The sequence below is a fragment of the Carlito syrichta genome, unplaced genomic scaffold (genome assembly GCF_000164805.1).
Source record: "Carlito syrichta isolate Samal-C Ts95f unplaced genomic scaffold, Tarsius_syrichta-2.0.1 Scaffold301904, whole genome shotgun sequence".
In the NCBI taxonomy this organism is placed as follows: domain Eukaryota; kingdom Metazoa; phylum Chordata; class Mammalia; order Primates; family Tarsiidae; genus Carlito; species Carlito syrichta.
Window position 1 is genome coordinate 241,976 of NW_007246000.1, and position 24,451 is coordinate 266,426.

Here is a 24,451-nt window from a genome sequence, read left to right on the forward strand (position 1 = left end):
CATGAAAACAAGCAGAAAGGTATTTATGTAAAAACTGTCCTTGAAATGACAAAGTAAAAACAAGCAAACATACTTGTCATAAATGTGAATCAACTCACATTAGGCACACTGACTACAACCTACCCTTGCCAAGCACAGTCACCAGGCTTCGGGACATGGGGCTCTTCACTGAACACCTGGGGTCTGAAGAATTATCTCCAGATCCACAAGGATGGGGGCCACCCATTGATTTGGACTATTAGGCTCTAGTCTGACTTTATGGCCCCTCACAATTACCAATCCCTAGATGTGTCAACTCAGGTGACACAGACACATTCGGGGCTCAAAAAGTCAACAAGAAAGAGACCTACTCCCTCCCTCCCCCAATAACCGCTGAAAAGTCCCCGTCCGTGCTCAGCTGGGACAGCCTTGGCTGCTGCGAGTCCTCCTACCTATCTGGCTGGTGGCCACCACGTTCCTGTACTTGGGGTGCTGGTTCACTGTGAGACAGAGGATGTCGTCCGTGTGCTCCAGGTAGAAACTCTGGCTCCCTGGGAGAGAGACCACGGGAGGTGAACAGCGGAACCTGAAGACCTTTCCAGGTCACCCCAAAGCGTTATTATGTGAGGTCTTTAGAAGCTCCTTGTAAAAGTGAGAGCCTCCAAATTCTCGTTTTCAGAATCATCCTTAAGGGGATGGAAGATCATTCTGCAAAATGTATATATCCTGTCCTAGGTTTGGGAGAGAGCTGGTGTCTGCTGTCTAACACCTTCAAACTGCCCTCCCACCCTTCCGGTGCAGGTCCAGAGCACAGTCCAAGTACGGAAGCTACCAGGGTTCAAAATGATGGAGGAGGGCGAGGCGTCCTCCTCTCCACAGCACAGGACTGCTGGCTGCACAATGTCCACCTCTGGGCACGGGGGTGCATGGCCTGGAGTTGATGCTTCACTGAGCAAAATGGCCCCACTTGCTTACATGAAATAAATGCTCAGAATCACCTTGACTTACCAAGTGCCAATCCACCCGGGTGCCTAGATGGCACAGGTGATCACTTCCCCCCTCTAAAGCCCTCACTCGATATATGCCACAGGATGTGGAAGAAAGGGCAAGAAGCACTTTTTCATCTCTTGTAGCAAACAGGTTTGCTGACTTCCAAAGTGGCCGCTTGAAGTCCACCCAAACGCCCAAGAATTGAGAGGCGAATGATGGTGTTGATAAAGGAAGAGTGTGTTGCTACCAAGGTGGTGGTGACATATGGCTAGAAAACTGAGACAATGTATAGACAATTGCAAGGTTCTCCTGCAAAAAGACACAAATCAATATGCATCCAGTCATTTCACTGTCTAATCTATGCATGAGCAGCTACACAGAACTGAGAAGGAACAAACATTTAAAAGAGGTTTTTTTAAAGACATGAAGCAAGTAAGTTAACATGTTTAAATCAAGTGATAAAGATATGAATGTCTGTTCATTTCGGAATGCTTTTTGTTTGAAATGATTTACTTCAGTTTTTAGTTTGAGTATTGTCTGGGTGTTTTTGCTTATTTGTTTTTATCCTCATTATAAATGCAGCTAAATAGTCAAAACAAACAAAACTCAAAAAATTTGAGCTGGTAAAAAATGGGTCATTGTTAAAAACTAATGAGCAAAGTTCCCCTAAGCTTCATTCTTGGTTCCATGGCTAAGGAATCTCTCCTCCTCATATCCTCTCTCTGGCTTCTCTTCATGGTTCTGGGCCTCCCAGGAGCCGATGTCAACATGGACATCCTCCCGCTAGGGCCTAGGACAACATAAAGTTGGACTCAGGCTAGAAAGAAAGAGGGTCCTGACTCTGGAAACCGAGTCTAGATATTTTTTGGACTAAATGAGACCAGGCAGGGATTGTATGGGATGTCTATAAAGGGAGGGAAAATGCAGACTTTGGGGCATCTAAAAGTGGGAAAGCATATAAAAGGACTAAATGAGATATGTGCACCCTGGAGGTAGTCTCCTTCCTCGCCTGGTTACCTGTGGAGAGGTTCTGCACGACACCAGCCGCCGCCGTGTGGAAGATGATGTCGGCGCCATCATTCAGGTAATGCAGGTTATTGCGACAGTCGAACCCTCTGTAGCCAAACACATGGTCTAGAGCCAGTTCCTACATTCACACACATAGATGAAGACAACCCTCAGAGGGAGGAAGGGCAGAGGGACAAACCCACACTGTGTGAATAGCCATGTGACTCAAAGGAACGGTATGGCTGGTGAGGCAAACACACACTCAGCAAAATCATTTCGCTTCTTGACTAGCTGAGGATGAAACGTAGCCCTGTCTTTAGTTCCCTGAACTGCCAGGGGCTGCAGGAGAACCCACAGAATTCCGGTGGCTTCTTTAAGGAAACCATACTTCCTGGCTTCGTAGGTGTGAAGTCCACAGATTCGATGCCTCATAAAGGTTACCTAGAAGTTTTTTGACTGCATCTTAGAAGGTGCACCCTAGGTGAGTTGAATAGAAGCTCAGAGATTTGCTCTGATCAACTCCCATAAATGGAGGCAAATGCCACCATGCTCATTCTGTGACATGGTATTTGTGCTACTAAGTTACCACACATTTGCATTTTTCCAACAACCAGATACTGTTCTGGGTTTATGGTCATTCTCCTCTTCCTGTCTTGTCTTCTGAGTTAAGGAGCAGCGGCCAATTCAGATCAGTTCTTCACTCAACCCAACACATATGCATTGGGCAGCTCCCCCGTGACTGGCCCTGTGCTGGCTAGTGGGATTCGAAGTTAAGAAGATATGGGTCCCTCCTCTCTTGTTGCCCCGATTCTGGCCTTTCCTCTCTCCAAGGCGCGTCAATTGCAAATAGCAGATAAATCCTCCCCAAATATCATGATGCCTCTTTACTTCAAAACATTTACTGCCAATGTATAAGGCCAAACTCCCTAAGTTGGCACCCTGAGGCCCCACCCGCTCATCTGACTCTATCATGACTTGGTCAAACAGATTAGTCTATTTAGCCCACATATCATCAGCATTCCTATCTTCTTCTGTTTCTTTTTTCTTTTTCTTTTTTTTTTAACTGTCTCTCTCATCTGGAAAGTCCTCTACCTCCCTTCAACTCAACCAGTATCTACCTACCCCTCTGTCTCCCACCCGTATGTTTCCCAGGAAGTGGTGTATAATATATAACTCTGTCCCAAGCTGGGTCAATCAGATGGGCTCTACCAGGAATTTAGAATTAGGGACACTGGTAGGCTCAACTGTCTAATTAACTGAGAAAATGCAAACTCAGGTGCTAGGAGGCCCTCATAGCCTGCCACATGCAGTCAAAGTAGTTCAAGAAGTTTGTAGAAAAAGAGATGAATGCATCAGACACATCCAAGGCCCTGGAGGGCAGGGAAGAGGTGCCATCTTTGCTTCTTGTGGTCTTCTAGCTCCTGGATCCTGTCTTTCCTGAGGCTCAGCTGCCTCTCCTGACCTGTGTTGTATTCCATGCTAAATCCTCCCAATAAATCCTCCTTTTCCAATAAAAAATTGGAAATTTGGCATCAGAGAGTTTACAGGCCAGTAGGGAAGATAGCCCAGTAAGAGATAAGGTAGGAGACAGGGTGTGTGGGCAGGGGACTGCAGGAAGGTGAAGGGTGAGGAGCTTCAGGGAAGACTGCACGGAGGAGATACCAGAGAAGGGCTTGGTGGGACGAGGATGTTGGCAGTGGGGAGGAGTGGCCTTCCCAGCTGAAGCAATGACGACACGGGCTTGAAAGTCCAAGACAGCTTCGGAGACCACAAGTGCTAGGTCTGGGGTTGGAGATTTGTGTTGAGGTGAAGAATCACAGGCAGAGAGCTTTGAAGGTGCCTGTGAAACCAGGAACTTGAATCCCACTGGCAATGTGGGAATCTCCTGGGTGTTAAAGTCAAGGTGAGGGATGAAAGCTTTATATTTTAGAGTTAATTCTGACAGCAGCAGGGCATGTGTCAGAGAGGAAGGAGAGACTCCAAAGGTAGAAAGAACAGCTAGGGTGTCTCTTTGCTATAAAAGCAACTTTACAGCCGGGCTCGGTGGCTCAGCCTGTAATCCCGCGCCTTGGGAGGCCGAGGTGAGTGGATTGCCTGAGCCCGTGGGTTCGAGACCCGCCTGGGCAACTTGGCGAGACCTCATCTCCACGATAAAATAACACAAAAAATCAGCCAGGCATGGCAGCGCACACCTGTAGTTCCAGCTCCTTGGAAGGCTGAGGTGGAAGGATCGCCGGAGCCCAACAGGTCAAGGCTGCGCGACAGAGTGAGACTCCAACTCCAAATAAACAAAAATTAAAAAAATTAAAAATAAATACAAAAGCAGCTTTACTAGGGTGGATCCTGAGTTCAAGTCCTCCACTTACTGGCTTGGTGACGTTGGGCATGGACCTAATAACGCCCTTAAGTCCCCTGAAACACAGTGTCCTCATATGTAAAATGGAAACACTAAGAGTACCTACCTCACGTGTGAGGATTGATTGTATGAAATTCCCCATAGCTACATACATAGAACCTGCACATAGTAAGTGCTCAAACAACATTACAGACAGTGAAAAAGCACTCACGCGCACTCTCTGTCTCTCTCCCCTCCCTCCTCCCTCCCCTGCATCCTTCCTTTCTTGCTCTCAGTGTCTATGGAAGCGATGCTGAGGGCCTGAATGAGACCAGCTATAGTAAAAAGGAGCCAGGCTTGACAGATCTGGGACTTTCAGAATTAGTACCGACAGGACCTGATGACAGGCTGGGGCGGTAGGAATGTGACCCGGTGGATGTGACTTTGGTCGCTGGGATGGGGGACACATGGCTATGTAGAAGGAAGAGGGGACAACAGATCCATTCGGGGTGACCTGTCAGTGTCTGTGGGACATGCAGATGGTGATCTCCAAGAGGGAGATCTTCGAACATCAGTATCAGATTAAAGCAGAATAGTTTAACTTGCTCACCTCGACCAGTTTCTTTTTTTTGGTGATATTGTTCTTCTGGAGTTTCTCGGGCTGGGGAGCTGCTCGGCTAACGGGTGGCCTGGAACAGAGAGAGGCCAGAGGAAGGACGATGTTGAGCACAGTGCCAGGCTCCTCTCCCTTTCCCGCACTCTGAGGACCCTCCACCCAGGTTTGTTCTGTCCTGGCCTCCTCCCTTGCCCATCCAAGGGAAAGTAGCTTCTGAAATTAACAGTCCTGTGTGAGGGGCCTGGGTGCACAGGCACTGGGTCGGGCCTCCCCACCTAAGGCATTGAGGTCAGGGTCAATCCCTCCTCCCCCTACTTAGTTTTGACTCTGGGCACAGGAAGAACACGTGAGCCAGAGGGGCTTGTTAAAAACCACGGAGGAGCCGAGGCACGAGGAGGAACAGGCCACACTTCCCAAACCCACTGCCCATTGTTCAGACAGGGATGTGCCAACGTTGCTCAGAATTAGGATGCCAAAGATCCATGGTGTGAGGTGGGACTTGGAACGAGCCCTGAGCTCCATGTGCCAAGTGCCCAGGTTGGTCTCATTACACCAAAAGGCAAGAAGGAAGCACAGGGATAAAAAACAGAACTGGGGTCTCCCACTCTGCCCACCCCTCAGGGCTATGGTCTGCCGTAAGCTACTACTGGCATACCAAACGTTGCTTTTCCATTCTCAGTTTTGGGGACTTGGGCCTCCAAATGTAACTAAGAGATTTTATAACACATTAGCACTAAAGGACTCTTGTATGGGTAGGCCAATTCTTGGTGGTGTGAGGCTCCCCTAAATCAGACTTCTCTAAGTTTAGGAAACCAGGGATGGGTGGAGGGAGACCTACACGAGCTCCCACTGCATGTTCCAGATACTCTAGTCATTGTCCTTGGGATATACAAAGAGAAAGGATTACCTCGATCCCCTTGTAAGCAGCAAACAAAGCCAAGTGAGAAACTTAGTACAGTTTAGAGTAGCAAGAGCAACCACCTCATTCATGCACAGGCATTTTCCAAGTGAACAGACATTCCTGTGTGGCACAAACCATGCTTCCCCAGCATGCCAGCAAAGAACTAAAACAGAAATGAAAGAGTGCACCAGTCTACAAATTCAGAAAGCTCATACCCTGGCGTCTCTGGGCAAACTCTGCACTAAAGCGCCTACAGAATAGGGAGAAAAAAGGAAGCCTTGTCAATGCTTCCGGCACACTCTCCTGGACTTTACGAATGTGCCTGGGGACTCTGCTTATTTTAGAGTGTGCTGGGGAAAAACCTGCCAGAAAAACAATGACATCCTCCTGGATGTCGTTGGGAGGGATGTACAATGGATGCTTTGTTTCCAAATCAAGTAGGACTCATACTTTGGCCTAATAATTCCCAGTGTTTCTTGGTAGGCCAGCTCGCCTGCTGGAATGAATGGCTTGCGGGTTGTTTTGGTTTGGTGTTGGGGGTTTCTTTGGAGGATGTGTGTGTGTGTGTGTGTGTGTGTGTGTGTGTGTGTGCGCAGGGGAAAACAAGGTGCCTTTATTTTCTCAGCAAGTCTTCAATCAAAACAGGTTACGTAATCATAAGTGATAATTGGACCAAAAGGCATTATAATCACCACTGAAGGATGGGTAGAGAACACATCTCTACAGAACAACACCCCCGGTTGACATCATCACCGCCAAATTGAGCAAAATTGGGAGACTGGGGGCATGCCAGTTCTCACAATTAGACACTTCCTTCACATTAATTATCGCTTCCCAGGACATCTGCTCTTTCTTCTGTTTTAGTGGGACTTTCAAATGAAATCCGTGGGTTTCTCCTTTCACCTAAGAATGTTTAAGTGTAATGACAAAAACGAGCCAGGGTCTGTGCTAAGAGCAAGAGACAACTAGAACTCTGGCACGGGTCATAGGCATCACTTGAGGTTAAACACAGGGTTTGTTTTCGGGGACACACAGGTTGTATAATATGTGATATATTATACAGTGTATCTAGAATATGCATACAAGCACAAACACCATGTACTTATATATACATGAGATTGTATATATACACACAGAGGCAATCCAATGCTTTTTTTCACCTTGATTTTCAGTCAAAAACTGAAAAGTAAAGCAATCTCAGAACGTTTCTTTCTCATTTCGCAAGCATGTGTTTACAGCTGTATTGCTTCAAAACGGAAGATGAGAGGAGCAAGGGAAGGGACCTGCGTTGTGGCAAATTCAGCGGGTTTTAAGCATCGACCCTTCGTGTTGTGGATTCTGAGTGAACACTGAGTACTGATGTTCACCGAACACCTGTGCTGTTCTCCAGGGTGTTGTGAATACTTACTTGACAATTCCCTGCCTCCAAAGGAAAGCAAGTTAAAACACAATACAAGTATTAAAGGCTTCTTTCCAAGCATCTACAAACAGTGTGCATAACATTGGGCGTGGGGGGAACTGCCAAAAATTTCAAACACAGCCAAACGCTGGGGGTTTAACATTTTTCAGTGGATCTAAATCCTTCCAGATTCAGATTCCGTTGGAAATGTGACTCTGAAAAGCTTTGCTGAGGTGGGAAAGAGCGGAGGGCATGAGGACATTCACTCACTTTCAGTCCAATAAACTCTTTATGGTGGGTTGTTCCAGCTGGCACAAGATGGAGAGCGAGAAAGACAGCAGGTGCAACTGGGAGTTGGCGGGGATACCTGGCAGGGTCGAAAGCTAGGAAGGTGACAGAGAAGGGTGGAGCAGAGACACACAGGGGCCTGAGAGGCAAGCAGGGTTTGGAAGTAACTCCGGGAGACAAAAGAGAAGAAGAGCTTCCATCGGGCAAGAATTTTAAGGAGGGCATCTGGCAAGAGAGCAAACCAATTGGGTAATCAGGAGAGAGGGTGGCAGACAGGCTAGAGCTCTGGAGAACAGGAGAAGCCAGCCAAAGAGGAGAGAGGGAAGGCCTGTGAACTCAAGCATGTGGCTTGGGGTTGAGTAACAAGGCAGCCCTATTCTTGCCCAGGGCCTGTGGGAGGAGTCACCACATTGCACCTTCTACTCCCTGTGGAAACAGGTGGCACATTCTGTGTGTGGGACAGGACCATGAGCAGGTCAATCAATCCTTGCTGCCATCCCACTGCCCAGCAGCTGGGTGGCTGAAGAGAAAGCTTAGACTCAGCTGAAGATGTGGGGAGTGTTATTCTGACGCAGGCTCTCGAGACCCTACAAGGCCCCAAGGATGGCCAGTGCCTGGGTATTTGTCTCCTCCCCAAGGCGCTAGACCAGCTCCTTGAAGGTGCTAGAGTAAGTGAAGGGTGGAGCAGAGCACACAGTGACCTGAGATGTGGAGGAGCAGGTTCAAGACCAAGGCTCTTAGGAAAGCTTCTGAAATGACTCAGGAAGTTATGAGATTCAGTTGCACCCCAAGATAAGCACGACACAAGAGCCAACTGGGGAGGCTTGGAGACACTGCGAGAAACAAAGTCGTTCCGAGCAGCTTTATAAAGAGAGGTGTGGGTGTGGGGAAACTCAGATCCATTTAGCCAAGAAATGCAAGTTGGATTCATAATTTGAAATTGTTTTTAGTGGTGTTAGTCAGATGATGTTCAAAGTGTCCTTGTCGAAAACAGCTTTCTTTAGGTTTCAAACTGTGCCACAAAATGCTCTAAGAGTTTTCAAAATGTCTTGGGAAACCCAGCTACCCTTTTATGTGGGAGCCAGAATGTGATTTTAAATTGCTTTAGAAGTGTCCTTCAACAAGACCTATCAACTCATGACCGCATTTCAGGGATCAATTAACTCCATGGTACTCATACAAAATTGTGTTTGCACATGAGTATTTTTCTGGGAGGAAAGAGTCGTGTTTTAATCAGATTTTCAAAGATGTCTGTGGTTTAAGACAGAGAGAGAGAGAGAGAATATGAGAGAGAGAAATTAACAACCACTACTCTAGGATAAATCTGGGTTTAGGGAAAGTCTCCAAAGCCATGGTTATCAAGACCAAAGGAACTGAATTCTGTTCAATGTATTCCTATGTATTCCAGGACCATGAACAGAGTTGCTCAGTGATGAAGTGGAAATGGAGGAAGAGAGTCAGGCAGGAGAACTAGGGGATGCCCTGAAAGAAGCCCACCATCTTGAAAAGGCTCGACGGAAGTCTGTAACACAGCTAGTGTTTTTCATTTTTTTGAAAATGGAGCTATGGTCTCAGACTTGGCTATTTTCAGTTAAAATAAAATTATCTGAGTGAAAGGCTGAGAGCAGACAGGATGGAGTGGAGAGAACTAAGAGCAAAGGTGGGAAGAAAGTTGAAGAGGCCACTGTAATAATCCAAGGAAGAAAAGATAAGAAGCTTGAGTAGAGCAGTGGTTGTGGAGATGGAAACAAGTGAATATTTAAAGAAATGTTGGTGAAACAGACTTCATGAGACAACCACTGATTGTCTTATGAAGATGGAGTAGGAAAAGCAAGCCAAGGGGAATATCAATTTTCTGGGCATCTGGGTGGATGGTGGTTATCACTGAATGAGACAGAACAAGAACATTTATGAGGGAAGATGATGAGATCAGTTTTGGCGAGTCGAGCTTTGGACAGCTGTGAGATAGCTATGCTACTTGGAGGCTCAGCTGAGAGGTGGGAGCCAGAGAGACGAGCCTGGGAATCACCAGTCAATGGGTGGGATAGGTGAGATTAATTAAGGGAGAAGGTGGAAGGTGAAAAGAGAGGCCAGTCAAAGGTGAAGTCCTAAGGACCAACAGCAAGTGAGGCTGGAAGAAGAAGTAGAGGTGGGACACTTAGAAGAAAGAGAGAGGTAGAAGGAGGGCCAGGAGAGATGTTGCAAAAAGGCGAGAAGAATGTCTCTCACTACACTGTCCAAGATGACAGCCATTGCCACACATAGTTGTTGAGCACTTGAATCATAGTAAGTCCAAATTAAGATGGGACATAACTGTAAAATGCAGACCAGATTTTGAAGACCTGGTAAAAACAATTTGTAAAAAAGAATGTAAAATAATCCAATAATTTTTAGATTAGGTTCATTTAAAAATAATAGTTTAGCCGGGCTCAGTGGCTCAGCCTGTAATCCCGTGCCTTTGGGAGGCTGAGGTGAGTGAATTGCCTGAGCCCACAGGTTCGAGACCCGCCTGGGCAGCGAGACCTCATCTCCACAATAAATCAAAAAAAATTAGCTGGGCGTGGTAGCATGCACCTCTAGTTCCAACTACTCGGAAGGCTGAGGCGGAAGGATCGCCAGAACCCAGCAGGTCGAGACTGCAGTGGCCGGGAGCGGCCACTGCACTCCAGTCTGGGCGACAGAGTGAGACTCCAACTCAATAATAATAATAATAATAATAGTTTAAATATATCATGTTCAATAAAATTTATTATTAAATCCATGTCACCATCTCTTAATGTTTTTAATGTGGCTACTAGAAGAATCACACATATGGCTCACATGATATGTCTATTGAGTACTGCTACTGTAGAAGGAACAAGTTTTGTAAGACAAAGATAGAGGTGAGTTGACAAGATTGGGGAATTAGAAAGTCCCATGTCAGCAGAATGGCAGGGGCAGAAGACAGGTGGAATGGAATAGAGAATGAAGACAAGACTTTTTGAAGCCTAGAGGAGAAAGGAAAGGGGGGTAAGGTAAGGGCAGAAATATGTGTGTTTAAGTATACAAGATCAGCCAGAGGATTGGTTTTGTTTTTCTCTGGAGACAGTTGCACAGAGATGGGAAAGACTGGAATGTGTTTCTTGGCTGAGGACATGAATCCAGCTATGGGGAAGCGACACAACACAGGAGACACGGAGGAGAGATGATGAGAGAGCATGGATGGACCAGAGGCTGTGGTCCAAACACCAGCTGAGGGATCAGTATTGAATAGGAGGGACTACTTCCTCTGAGAAGAGAGAGAAGGAGGTGAATGGTCTATGTGGGTGGAGGATGGGGAGTAAGAGAGAGAAAAAAAAGTGTCAAGATGGAGTGTGTGCGCGATGGCTTCTTGTCTTTTCAGTGAAGGAGGAGAAAAGATCCATCTGCCAAGAGTGGAGGGGCAGAAGGTTGAGGAGGAGGCGAAACCTGGCTGACAGCTAAGAAGCAGCAGAGGGGAACAATCAAGGAGAGGGATGAAAATGTAGCAGTGTAGAGGGCCACACACAGCTGGCAACGCAGTCCCTCTGGAAGTGGCGATATGTACCAATGTGTGATTTTTCTAGTCAGAAGAGCGGACAGGTAAGTGTAGGAGAAAGACAGGGGTGAAGAGCCAAGAGGACCTGGAGATGGTAGGTAGGCAAAAAAGTGAGGTCAAGAGAGGGCCGGAAAACATATGAAGATGTCTGGGCGCTGAATGTCTTAATGAATATAAAGATCACGCACACCAGGGATGAGAAATCTAGACGAGGGTAGGTGAAGTCGTCAAAGGATAGAGAAGTTCTGGGTGTTGATGGAACCCAGGGCACGGGAGGAGGTGGAGTTAGCCAGTTGACTGTGAAAGGAACGCTCAGAGACAGAAAGCTGATGACAGCAACAGGGAGGGGCAGAAGTTGGCAGAGCACGATGGGAACTTGGAAGGAACGGCATGGGGCTAGGTAAAGAGCAGGTCAACATACTTGAACGCACCCACAAAAGCACCCCGTCCCCCACACCTTTCACTCCTACAAATACTTCCCCAGTTACCAACCACACTACAACAAGAGGGAGGATAAACGCTCCTGGTAGCATCTATTTCCTCCAAATGCAGCATCTGTGAGATGTTCAGAGACTTGATCAAAATAATCAGACCCAATTCTGTCACAAGCTTCTATGAGACACTCTCTGCTGATAGGAAGGTGCTTACCTATTTTTGATGTGTTCTTTTATCTCCACAAATGAATCAGTTTGAGTCAATGATTACACTGTAGGAGTGTGCTTTCCTAGGCATATTCATCGTTTTTTAAAAATCTGTTTCTGACACTACCTCTGGATTTTATGCAACAGGCACTCTTTGTGATACAAAGCAAACAAATGATTCTATCACAAATGGCAGGTTTAATTCCTAAAATTACGAGTTATATAGAAGTCATTGTTTAGCTTCAAACCAATACAGAAAATCGAGGGCTTTCAATAAGGAAAATCATTTATGAAAATAGCATTAAATTCTCTTTCAAAAAATCGACTAATGATTCAGCTTTTAGTGGCATTACCTAGCTAAATAATAGGCCTTCAAAATTGTTAATTTCAGCATTTCAGGGTTTAATAGCTACTGTGATTTCGGTTCCTTCCACCTTCATAAAGAACAGGAATCTCGCTGTTCCACCTGCCCAGAGCAGCTCTGATTGCAGAGCTCTTGCAGAATTAAAGGGTGGGGAAGATGAACTTAGCTTGGAAAGAAAGTCCCTGGAGTAGCATGTGCCCCTTCACTCTCCCATGGTGAGGGCTCAGCCTGGCTTAGAAACAATATAGCTGCAACTGCAGGTCTTTATACTAACTCCCCCCCCTTTTTTTTTTTTACTTTAAGGTCACTCCATCCTTACAAATGGCATGAAAATGCAGAATTAGCGGCTCCTCCTCTTTTGTTGGACCACACTTCAAGATGGGCTTGAGAGGTCCTGATCGATCTCAGTATGAGAATTTCAGCACTTGTACAGAAGGATTGTCAGTTCTTAGCAGCTCTAACAAAACACACTCACAAAGCAGCTATTGATCAAAGATGACAAAGGGCCTCTGTCAGGCCCGCAGAGCGAAGGAAAGCGCTAGGAGAGCAGGCTGTTGATTGGCTCTTGACACTGCCAGGGAGAGGAGCACTGTTCCCCTTCACCATGCTCATCATGCCTCAGGCAAGCCTGAGATTCCCACAGATTTCCTGATTCAATAAAGCATTTTTTAAAAATTGAGGGTAGCTTCTGCATGTGTGAATAGTTAGAGGAGGGGATTCTGAATGTTCCCAACACAAACAAATGGCAAACGTTTGAGTGATGGATATGCTAATTGCCCTCATATAATCACTACACATTGTACGTATTGAAACTCATTATATACCTCATAAGTATGCAAAATCATTACTCATCCACTAAAAATTTTGAAAGCATACATTTTTTAAAATTAGGGCAAGTTCTCCCAGCAGATTTGTCTCTGAACATAGCACGGGTTAGAGGAAAAACTGGGATTACCCATATATGGTGGTTTGTTTTAGCTTGAGGAAATACGTCCAAATCATTCCCATTTTTTTTCACTTTGTCACTTAGGAGCATGCTCTTTGTCTCATTGTAAACCTGCTGACAAAGAACCTTTGTATGTACAATGGGTGCGATGGCCACAATAACATAGTATTTTCTTTTCAGCTACTTTTCAGGTTACTCAGATAGATTTAAACCAAACAAATATCTCAATTCCTGATGGACAGATGCTATGATGATTAAGAAAAAAAATTAGCAGAAAAGGCGAGGAGGAGCCTGGACCCCTGCTGCCCCCCAGCCCCGCCTGCTCACGTTCAGCTTTTTATTAATGTGAGAAAATAAAGCATTCCCATCTCTCGTTGGAAAAAAAAAATTTAAGTGAGAGCAGTCCCATGGCTAAGTGGGGCATTCTTGCATTCTGCCTGGGTCACACCATTTCTCACATAGGTGCTCATCAAAAATGGACTTGGAGAGCATTTTGAGGACAGACTATTTATTCAAATATGAAGATAAGCAGTCTAAGTAAGTTTATACATTCATCTACTCATTCAAGAAATATTTATTTTACTATGTACTAAGTGTAAGGTACGTGGTGGCACCATGACAGACACAGCACCAACTCTTGGGAACTGATAGTCTAACAAAGTTTATAATCCAGTGAAGCCGTATCTTGATGTTATGAACTCATATATTAAGGAACCAAGGATTAAAGATGGCTATTAATTTAGTACTGAAACAAAAAGTCAAACCCCAAACAAACAAAAACTCCATAACACTTCTTTATAAACCCATAGTGTACAGTTTTCTTTATAGAACTTTATTTTTCCTTAAATTCATAAACCTATTCAAATTGACTCAGGATATGAAATCGTAGCAAAAGATATGGCTTAGGACCTTATCTATTCAGTCATAAGCACAGTTTAAGAAAAAATTTGGAAAACCCTAATGCTAGAGTGGAATTCTGAAGTTATTTGGTACTGTATCTATTAGTCCACAGATGAGAGTATCCACCAGTTGCAAAAAGGTTTAGAAACTGCTTCTAATTTTGGTTTTGCACAAGTTCCTTGGTTTCCTAAGGAACATATGTCATAGACTGACAGTGAATCTATTTCAGAAGGACTAAAATATTAATGTAGAATATTCACAGATTCCTTCTTTATAATCCTCTGCTTAGAATAATTCTGGCACTACCACCTGATGTTTCCTCATGCTGGGCAGCTGAGAAAGATGGAGAATGAAGTTGCCTTTGTGGTAGAAGGTAGTTTGTGAAGTAAAAATGGTTCCTTTCCCCTCTCTTCAGCACGGAAGACTGGAGAAGGATTCCATTAAACCAAAGTGACCATCTATTATATGAAAGTTTTTAGCTCCTTTTGCTAGGGAGTAGAAGAAGGTTCAAGAGAATGAGCAGGGTCCAGAGAGGGGCACTGGAGGGAGCAAGAAGGACAAGGATAAGTCTTGGGGATTCTGATTTGCCTGAAGGCCCACAGTTAGGGGTTATTGGAAATTATGGAATGCTGACAGATGGGAACGCTGACCATCAAATGTGTGTGAAGGGGCCTGGAAATAAGTGGCCTGGAAATGAGTCCTTGTCCATGGGGACTGTTGGAGGCACCAGTTATCCATCCATGTGGAAGGAAACTTACAGGGGATATGACAGAGAAAGGGGAGTTGCTTGATCCCCTACATCCCTCCTAAATACCCACTGTCACACATTTCCTGCCAGACAAAGGAGAAAATTACCCTCAGCTCCACTGAGATGCAGTCTGGGGGTAAGAGCCTCTTAACTTCAGGCCATTATTTGGAATTGCATAAAGACAGAAGACCCTAACCCGAGGCTGGAAGGAGGACCAAGGGTGCCAATTGCTTAGAAGCAAGAATTTCCAAGCTGGATTATGCATTTTAAAGACAAAGTATCAAGAAGATCTCAAACTTTGATATCTAATCCATAAGCATCAATGCCTAAAGATAAACCTAAATTGTATTGTTAAGAAGTTTATTTATGCATTCAACAAATATTTACTATGGGCCAATTTTCTTGAGTTTAGAAAAAAGGCAGTGTATAAAACAAAAATTTTGCTTTGACAGAGTTGATACCCTACTGGGAGAGGAGGTGGGCTTTATGGGTAACCCCAGATCTGGTAAACAGCAAGGGTCTGTGGTTGTTCAATTCTTAAGGTAATTCCCAGGCCTCCAACCAACAGAAGAGGGATAGTAAAGAAGAAAGGGAATCTCCCAGAAGAGTCATTCTCTCCAATGCCTATCTCAGAATTGGCAAGACAGAATAAGGATAAAGAACATCTTCTCAGAGAGCTGAACAGGTGCAGTCAGAGAATAAACAAGAAACCAATCATGAAGTATGATTCTGTTGGAGCCAAAGTCAATTTCTCTAGTCTCATGGTAGACATGTTGAAGTCTGTTAGAATTATTTTGTAGTAGTTACTTATGCCTCCTGTGATGGTAGGTAGTGGAACTAAGACAATACAATTTAAGTGTTAAAAACTAACTTTTCTATATCAGACTTTTTTTTTAAAGGGAACAATGACCTTCTCAGCCTCAGATAAGTAGGAGAATGTGGCAGGCAAGCCCAAGGCCTGTTTGAGGAGAAAAAAGTATGCCTTATGTCAGTTTGGGATTTTGATTTGTGGCTGTAAGTTATGTAGCTTCTGAGGTTAAAAAGACAGTGGGAGAGTGGACGAACCTCTCCTTTTAGTAATAATAGTTGAAAAATGCTATAATAAGTAGAATCATATTATAAATATGGCATAGAAACAGAAAGTGTGAAGTCTCACATTCTTCTAGTCATCCCTGGAGAGAGAATCAAAATCGCAAGCCTCAGCACTTGTTAATAAGTGAAAAATGTTATAATAAGTAGAATCATGTTATAAATATGGCATAGAAACAGAAAGTGTTAAGTCTCACATTCTTCTATTCATCCCTGGAGAGATAGACAAAACTGCAAGCCTTAGCACTTGTTAATAAAGGATCTTAAAAAAATACTCTTCTAAACATTTGGGTGTGTGTTTCAGAAGAAGATAGAAGGTAGAATGGCATAAAAAAGACCCTCAGAAAAACAGTGAATGAAGTCTCTTGTGCTTGGAAAAAATAATAATAAGCATGACTGTATACCTCACTGGTGCATGCTAGGGACCTGGGGAGCCATAACAGTGCCCGAGAAAATGCTGTTATCTTTTACCTCATATAACCATATCTATAGCTTTCTATACACACTAAAATTAAGGAAACTTGCCTAACTTTCGTATTACCATCTTTCCATCATTGACATTATAGTCCTATTGTGAAGATTAAGCTGACTGGTGTCAGAAGTGGGATCCTTAAGCCCTTGCCAGAATGCAACTAGTCACTTTCAAGGTAAACTCTGGATTCTTTGGAGGTTTTACATGGAAGAGAAAATCCAAGGGGAGCTGAGTTTTGCTTTTACTCTCATTGAGCCAACTCTTCTTATAAAGATTCCAGAACTAAAAAAAAGGCGGGGAGGGGGGGATTAATTGAAAGATGCCAAAAGTTTCAAAAATGTTGGAGAGGTAACTTTGTTGTTGTTGCTGTTGTTTTTATTTTATTTTATTTTATTTTAAAGATGTGGGGTGCAATTCAGGGTTAAGTATACAGATGTTCATTATATGTTGATGAGGTGTGCCTCCCCCTTGGAAAGGTAATGTTAACAGTAACAAAGTTGATATAAATCTCTGTCATTAACTGACTTTTGCTTTCAAAAATGGCCCAGATGGAGACTGATTTCAAGTTAAGAATTTTAACTTTGAGGATTTACACTTTAAATATGTGTACTACTTCCCCTTACAGGAAGTTGGATCTAGTAACTCTGCCATTAGAAAAGAAAATACTAAAAGATGATACTCAGAGGACAGAAATTTTTAAAACAATTTTCTAATTCTATTAGGAATCTGATCTCTGGAAAACAAATAGCATTTAGTTAATGCACAAAGTTTGATGATAAAGTATACAAAAACATTGCTTCTTGAAACTTTTTAATGTTCATATTAGCATTTTTATTTTTTCTTCTTATTTTTAATTTAATTTAATTTTTTTAGGAGATAAAATGGTTGTGTACCTATCACTTACCCAGGCAAAACAGTTATTCAACTGGATGAAATATATCTAATAAATTGGTGACTAAGACTATAAACATCAAAATAACTACAGCTATTCATAATTCATAAACAAACTACATTAAAGTGGAGCTAAGACAACATAATTTAAGTGTTAAAAACTAACTTTTCTATATCGGACTTTTTAAAAAGGAAGCAATGACCTTCTCAGCCTCAGACAAATAGGAGAATGTGGCAGGCAAGCCCAAGGCCTGTCTGAGGAGAAAAAAAGTATGTAAGTCAGTTTGGGATTTTGATTTGTGACTGTAAGTTATGTAGCTTCTGAGGTTAAAAAGACAATGGGAGGGTGGATGAACCTCTCTTTTTAGTAATAATAGGTGAAAAATGCTATAATAAGTAGAATCATGCTATAAATATGGCATAGAAACAGAAAGTGTGAAGTCTCACATTCTTCTAGTCATCCCTGGAGAGATACTGCAAGCCTCAGCACTTGTTAATAAAGGATATTTAAAAAATACAGACTGCTGACTCAAGTGCATTGAGAAAACAAGTCCTGGGCTAACTATTGTATCCACTTAGAAAAACAAAGCTTAGTGAGTATTTATATGCTGATTTTGACAATATAAGTTCAATTCATATTTATTCTATATCTTGTCATCATAAAGCTAGATTTCTCTCTGAATGCAGGCTCTCACTGAATATAGTAAATAAAAATATTCATGATTACCAACCCCCATGCAGATGGTTAAGTGAGGAGGAGATGGGACTTCTAGGTTAAACAGTAGGCACTTAAAAATAAACTACTAGTCATGGCCCTACCAGGTATAACTAGGACAACTAATACTTTGTAAACTCATTTGGATTTCAGTAAGAAACTACATTCCATACTTGGAGATATTATTAGATACTCTCTATACATTATCAAGAAGTGCCTTTGTGATTCACCTCAGTGGTAATCATGCAGTTACCACAGAATGAAAAATTAGGGTTGCTTGATGATTTGAGTAGTACAAAAATATAGATATTGGCACTAATATTTCTATAGTTGCAAGTTTCTGATTTCTGGGTAGTTTTGTTAATGTGAAAACAAAAACCTCTGGAGATGGGCCAAAGATGTTTAAACATTATTTTGAAAGATATTTGCGACCAGGCTCGGGGGCTCAGCCTGTAATCCCAGTGCTTTGGGAGGCTGAGGTGAGTGGATTGCCTGAGCCTGCGGGTTCAAGACCTGCCTGGGCAACTTGGCGAGACCTCATCTCTACAATAAATCAAAAAATCAGCCGGGCGTGGTAGCGCATGCCTGTAGTTCCAGCTACTTGGGAGGCTGAGGCAGAAGGATCGCCGGAGCCCAGCAGGTCGAGGCTGCGATGGCCGGGAGCAGTTACTGCACTCCAGTCTGGGCGACAGAGTGAGACTCCAACTCAAAAAAAAAAAAAACAAAAAAGAAAGATATTTGCTAGCTGTGATGGCTCAAGCCTATAGTCCCAGCACTTTGGGAGGCTGAGGCGAGAGGATTGCTTGAACCCAGGAGTTCAAGACCAGTCTAGGCAACATAGTTAGGCTTCACCTCTACAAAAAATAAAAAACTTAGTGGGCCATGGTGGGACATAAGCCCAGGAGGTTGAGACTGTGGTGGCCATCATTGTGCCACTGCACTCCAGTCTGGACAACAGAGTGAGACCTTGACTCAAAAAACAAAAACAAAAGCAAAAACCTTAGATATTTGGCAACATAAAAATATAGGTTGAAATTCTTAAAAGTAACAATCCTTGCTGTACTAATGTGTTTTATAAGTTGATTCTTGTGGCACCCTCAGAGAGTGGTGTAAAAACTAGGACTCACTAAAATTGTTGCACTTAAATTGGACAAAGTTTTAAATGTCTCTAGTGAGTCTTAACATTGATGTGGTTACATCTTACTGGCATCCTTAACTGATTTTTAAAGTTCTGCAGATATCAATACCAGGTAATAAATACCTGGATATATGCAAAAGTATTTACAAATGATAGCTTGAAATATGATAATGCTCAAGATTAAAATAGCCTGAGATCCTTTTCTGTGATAACAATATCTGTTTCCATTATAAAAAATAATTAGAGAAGAAGGAGCTAGATCTTTTCTGTGTGGTCCTGTCTCTACTCTCCACCCTTCTCCTCCAGCCTGTGTCATCAAAGAGCTCCAACTTCAGCTTCTGGCTGGATTCAGCCAATGGGAGGCACTGGCAGATGAGAGGGTGAGAGGAAAACACAACTGGGGCACTTATTCCCTTGATACTTTCTTGTTGGGACACGGGTTGGGTGACTCTCAGCCGTCTTCCTCAGATCTCAGCTCCAGTAAGGTGGCTGCCTTCTACGTCTGTGTTTCCCAACAGCTTTCTTCCCTTCCCCTCCAAGGCCCAGGGATGGGATGGCTTCCAGCTGTTGAGATCCTGATGCTTGCCCACCCCTCACTGTTTCTGTTAACCTGCCCACACCCTGGTTAACAGTCTCTTCATTGATGTCTCCTCAGGAATGCTCTCTCTTTGCTGAGACCACAGCTGATATAGAGAATTTAGGCCAAACTTAAGAGACTGAGGTTATTCTTTTCATTGTCTATCAATTTTATGAAATCCTATCTAAAAGATGAAGTTGTCCTAGATTCTTGTATTCTTTGAAGCCAACTTTAGGGAGCTCAAGCCAAGAATCAAAACCAGAAAGGAAAAAGAAAGAGTTCTAAGTTTTGAACAACATTTAACAACATAATCTTTAGAAATTTATAGTTACAATAAAGATGCTCCTCGACTTACAATGGATTTATGTCCAGATAAATGTATTGTAAACTGAAAATATTGTAAGTTGACCGTAAATATATTTTAATATGGGTTTATCTGGACATAACCCCATCCTAAGCAGAGGAACCTGCTGAATGCATATCACTTTTGTACCATCATCATGTCAGAAAATTGTAAGTCAAACCATCATAAGTTAGGGACTATCAGTATAAAACATGGTACATTAAAGATAAAAAAAAACTATTAAAAGAAGGCAAAAAAAAGAGTTACAGCAAAAATATCATAATCTCATGACCTTTAAAAAAAGATTTTTTTTTTCTATTTTGGGTATAAAATAATTTAAGCAAGCTCTAGTAGTTATGGAGAACAAACTACTGTGTACTCATAGAGCCCAGATGTCATTCTTGGGACAAGAAAACTAAAAATGAGTGTCGGACCTCTCATCAAAAAACAAGGAAAATGTCAGAGGCACATGGTGGTTTATAAAAAAAGGCACACACACCAGCCCAAAGAATGGTCTGCTAAAGACCAAACAGTGACATTTTAAACATGAAACAGTGACAATAAAAAAATTAATTAAAATGGATTGAGCCTAAAAAGGTTATAATATTCCTTCAAGTGACAAATAATATAAACTATGCTTTGAAAAAGAAATTTCTACTGATAATAAATTAACTGGTGCTCAGTATATCACCAAAAATTGAGGGTACAAAGAGTGATAAATTATTCATTTGTTTAATTGATATACCTTCCCCTTGAGAATTCAAGTAGCTATTAGTCTGAAATGCAAAAAAATATTTTTCTTCCCAAGTTGATACTACAAAATACCAAATCTTAGACCAGAGGACTAAAAGATAAAAATGGCATTTAGACTGACCTGAAATGTGGACCTCCTAGGAGCTACCTCTATAAGTTGACCTTTCCTTTCCCCAGTGTGACAACTTGTGTGCCCTGGTCAACTGCATCTGAGTAGTAGTCAAGCCGTGAGCCAGAGTCTTCCAAAGAATCAAGGAGGAGTTCATGGGAGGGTAAATTTTCCCATGAGAATGACAAAATGTAGAGGTATCAATTACATCCCAGTAGGAATTTGGGAGACTTGGGAAACTGTGCCTCTGAGAGAATATTCTATTACTTCCTACTTTATGTTTCACTTCCGTATGTGTCGGTGTCTTTTTGTCACAACAAACAAAACCTTTACATCCTGACTGTTAGCATTTTCCAACATTCATATCACTGTCCAGTTGTGCAAAACATGCACATGGCTAGGATTCCTTGATTGTCCCATCCAGATGAAAATAATACAAGCATGAACCACTTACCACTGCACGCTGTGTCTCATTCTCCCTTCTTCAAAGTAGTAGTTTGAAAATTATTTAGCATGCTAAGGTAGTTAACATTATCATTAGCCACAGGACAATGAGGGGCTTTATCTGGATTTGGATGAGAAGACTGCAATACTCTGAGTTTCTAGATGTGGGGCCAGATACAGCAACTGGCTGAGCCTTTGCGATGTCTCTTTCTGGGAAGGTGATAACCGCATTCTTAAAATCATCCACAGGCTAGTTTAAAATGAAGTTATGTTAAGAGTGGATGTATGGTAAGAAAACAGTGAAATATAACAGACATTTGCTGTTTTGGCTCCATCCAAATCACTTCTGGCGGAGGTGATTACATTGCTAGTTTATGGATGGCGTGCGACTATTTTCTCAGGAATAGGCAGTCAAGGGTAGTCATGTGACCCACCCGAGCCAATAGCACATCATGAGACATCTGTGGGGACTTGTTCTTTCCCGCCCTTTGGAGCCACAGAAACTGTGAGGTCTAGGCACTGCAGCCATTTTTGCTACTTGAAGAACTACAATAACCCAGAGGCAACAGAACTGATATACAGAGAAAAAACAGAATCCTGGCAGCAAGATTTGAGTTCTCTTATTAATTGACATCTGAAGCTGCCCTGTCATTGAAGTTTTAAGTATGTGAGCCAATATGTTCCCTTTTGTTTAGCCCTCTTTGGGCTGGGTGACCCCTTTGAAACACTCTATGTAAGACATTTAAAAATCGCTACGTGTCCGGGCTCGGTGGCTCAGCCTGTAATCCCAGCGCTTTGGGAGGACGAGGTGAGTGGATTTCCTGAGCCCGCAGGTTCGAGACCCGCCAGGGCAACTTGGCGAGACCTCATCTCTACAATAAATCAAACAAACAAACAAAATAGCCGGGCGTGATAGCGCACCTGTAGTTCCAGCTACTTGGAAGACTGAGGCGGAAGGATCGCCGGAGACCAGCAGGTGGAGGCTGCGGTGGCCGGGAGCGGCCACTGCACTCCAGTCTGGGCGACAGTGAGACTCCAACTCAAAAAAAAATTAAAAAATCACTATGTAAACTAGGTGTGACTTTGGTAATGTGGTAAAAAAAAATTCTTAATTTTGTGGCAACTCTAGTAATTTGGTACTAAACAAACGTTAAAAATTTTATCACTTGGTGAGTTTAGGAGAAGAAATGGTTTTACCAAAGTCAGAATACAGGATTTGGGCACCATCTCTTGTCCTGTGATGATGTAAGCATTTTGGACCTTAAACTGCTCTGAAAAACTATGCTTTCCCCACTTCCCTTTTCTCTTCCTTTTTCTTTTTTTTCTTTTTTTTTTGAGTTGGAGTCTCACTCCACCGCCCAGACTGGAGTGCAGTGGCCGCTCCCGGCCACCGCAGCCTCGACCTGCTGGGCTCTGGCGATCCTTCCGCCTCAGCCTTCCGAGTAGCCGGAATTACAGGTGCGCGCTACCATGCCCGGCTGATTTTTGATTTATTGTAGAGATGAGGTCTCGCCAAGTTGCCCAGGTGGGCCTCGAACCTGCGGGCTCAGGCAATCCACTCACCTCAGCCTCCCAAGGTGCGGGATTACAGGCTGAGCCACCGAGTCCGGCTCTCTTCCTTTTTCAAAAGGAACTTTCCTGACATTTCAAACACCTATTAAATAATTTAAGTTTGAAGGTGGTCAAAACAGCCATTACATCATGAGAAGACATGACAAAGTAGGTGATGAGGTCAAAGTTGAGAGCAAGGGGCATGTTAGGTTGGAGCTGGGAACTCGAGAGGTGTGGGAAGTTTAGAAAGGTCCCTCTAGACCAGAATTAGCTTCGAGTCAGCTGGGGACGAGGGAGAGCAGTGTTGGACAGCCTCTAGTGTCCAGCGGAGGTCTGAAAACACAGATTCTCCAAATTGAGAAACATGACCTTCCTCAGTCATACTTCACATGGGGGGGCAGCTGAGCAATAAAATTACCCAGGGGTTCACTCAAGGTTGGGGACAAGCCAGACAAATCTAGGCCAAGGAGGCAAGGCATCCCAGTGTGCTAGAGCAAAGTTGGAGTGTGTGACCAGGATATTCAACAAACACCTTAGAGGGATTACATGGTAGGCAGAGTCTAGTATTCTTTTGAGAGCAACTATTCTTTTTTCCCCCAGATTCCTCACTTTTCAAAAGACTGGAATTAAAGGTCATATGATTTCTGAAGAATAATAACTCATAACGTGATTAGAAATTGTAAGAGGAAGCAGGATCCAAAGTCACATGGCTATTTTAAAGTCAAATAACTGAGTCTAATTAGAAAGAATGCATGACTATCTTAAAAATTAGGAATCAGGAATTCAGTTGCTTAAAAATGATTGATGTATAACATGCAGCTGCCTTGAAGGCATTTTTCTCAATATGACAGATGCTATACTCATCTCACAGTTTCTAACTGCTTTTAGAAGGTGGAGCTGCCTGAAACATTGCTAAGAGACAAAACAGGCTCCTGTATAGAGTGGTGGTTCCAAGCTTCCATCTCTTTCAGTGCTCGACTATTTGTCTCCCATTAGTATTACTGTTGTGTGTTTTGGCCCAAGTGTTTGGAAGAAGTACTCAGGTATACAGAGGTATCTTCAGGTATACACAGAGAGAACGATGAAGGGAAGGTTGAGAAAAGCCCTGTCTGTCAGATTAGCAGAGCTTGAAGGAGTCAAAGGGAGCATGAGAGGGGCTGTCCATCCTGAACATTCCCAAGGAGATGCTGGCCGCTGCTTAGCTTCATGTGCTTCTGTTGTCAGCATTTTTCTGTCTCTGCCCCTCTCCTATAATGCAATGCTGGAGTCCACACCAGGTCTGTTGTGTTCCCTGTCTGAGGACTAAGATATGCTGCCTGACATCTTGAGTCTTCTCCCCCTTCCAACTCTGCCAAGGGCTTGGTCCTGCCCCACATCCCATTTCTCATTCTGTTTTCTCCCAAATTCCCCTAATGTCTTGCCTTTACCTGGCACTTTTTTGTGGTTCAGAAGCTGCCTATAGTCAGTCTCTGAGGTCTAGGTGCCCCTAAAATTACTGACCAGGACTGGTAGAGACTGTTTGTTCTTGGTTCTGATTGGGATTTTCCTCCATGGAGGCTGCTAAGTTGGGCAGCATTATGCTCCTTACTAGCTCACCCCTTCCGGGTTTGGTACCACTCTCTTCCCAGCATGCTGTGCAGCTGGCATTGTGCTCTCTGGTTATAGTCCCATCTGGGAACTGATGCTGTCAAGGCTTTT

General features: G+C 43.3%; 1 protein-coding gene across 2 annotated transcripts in view; it reads right to left on the bottom strand.

The window, feature by feature from the left end:
* The window catches only part of EML6 (echinoderm microtubule associated protein like 6), a 304,500-nt gene that overhangs the window by 17,963 nt on the left and 262,086 nt on the right, over nucleotides 1-24,451 (bottom strand). The window contains exons 28-31 of one of the 2 annotated variants that reach the window (XM_021711181.1): nucleotides 5,836-5,844; nucleotides 4,923-5,001; nucleotides 1,987-2,116; nucleotides 432-530 (exon numbers count right to left, since the gene is read on the bottom strand). In XM_021711181.1, the coding sequence (XP_021566856.1) occupies nucleotides 432-530; nucleotides 1,987-2,116; nucleotides 4,923-5,001; nucleotides 5,836-5,844 (317 nt within the window). The remainder of the gene's footprint in view (nucleotides 1-431; nucleotides 531-1,986; nucleotides 2,117-4,922; nucleotides 5,002-5,835; nucleotides 5,845-24,451) is intronic. The other variant, XM_008055643.1, reaches the window with a different exon arrangement.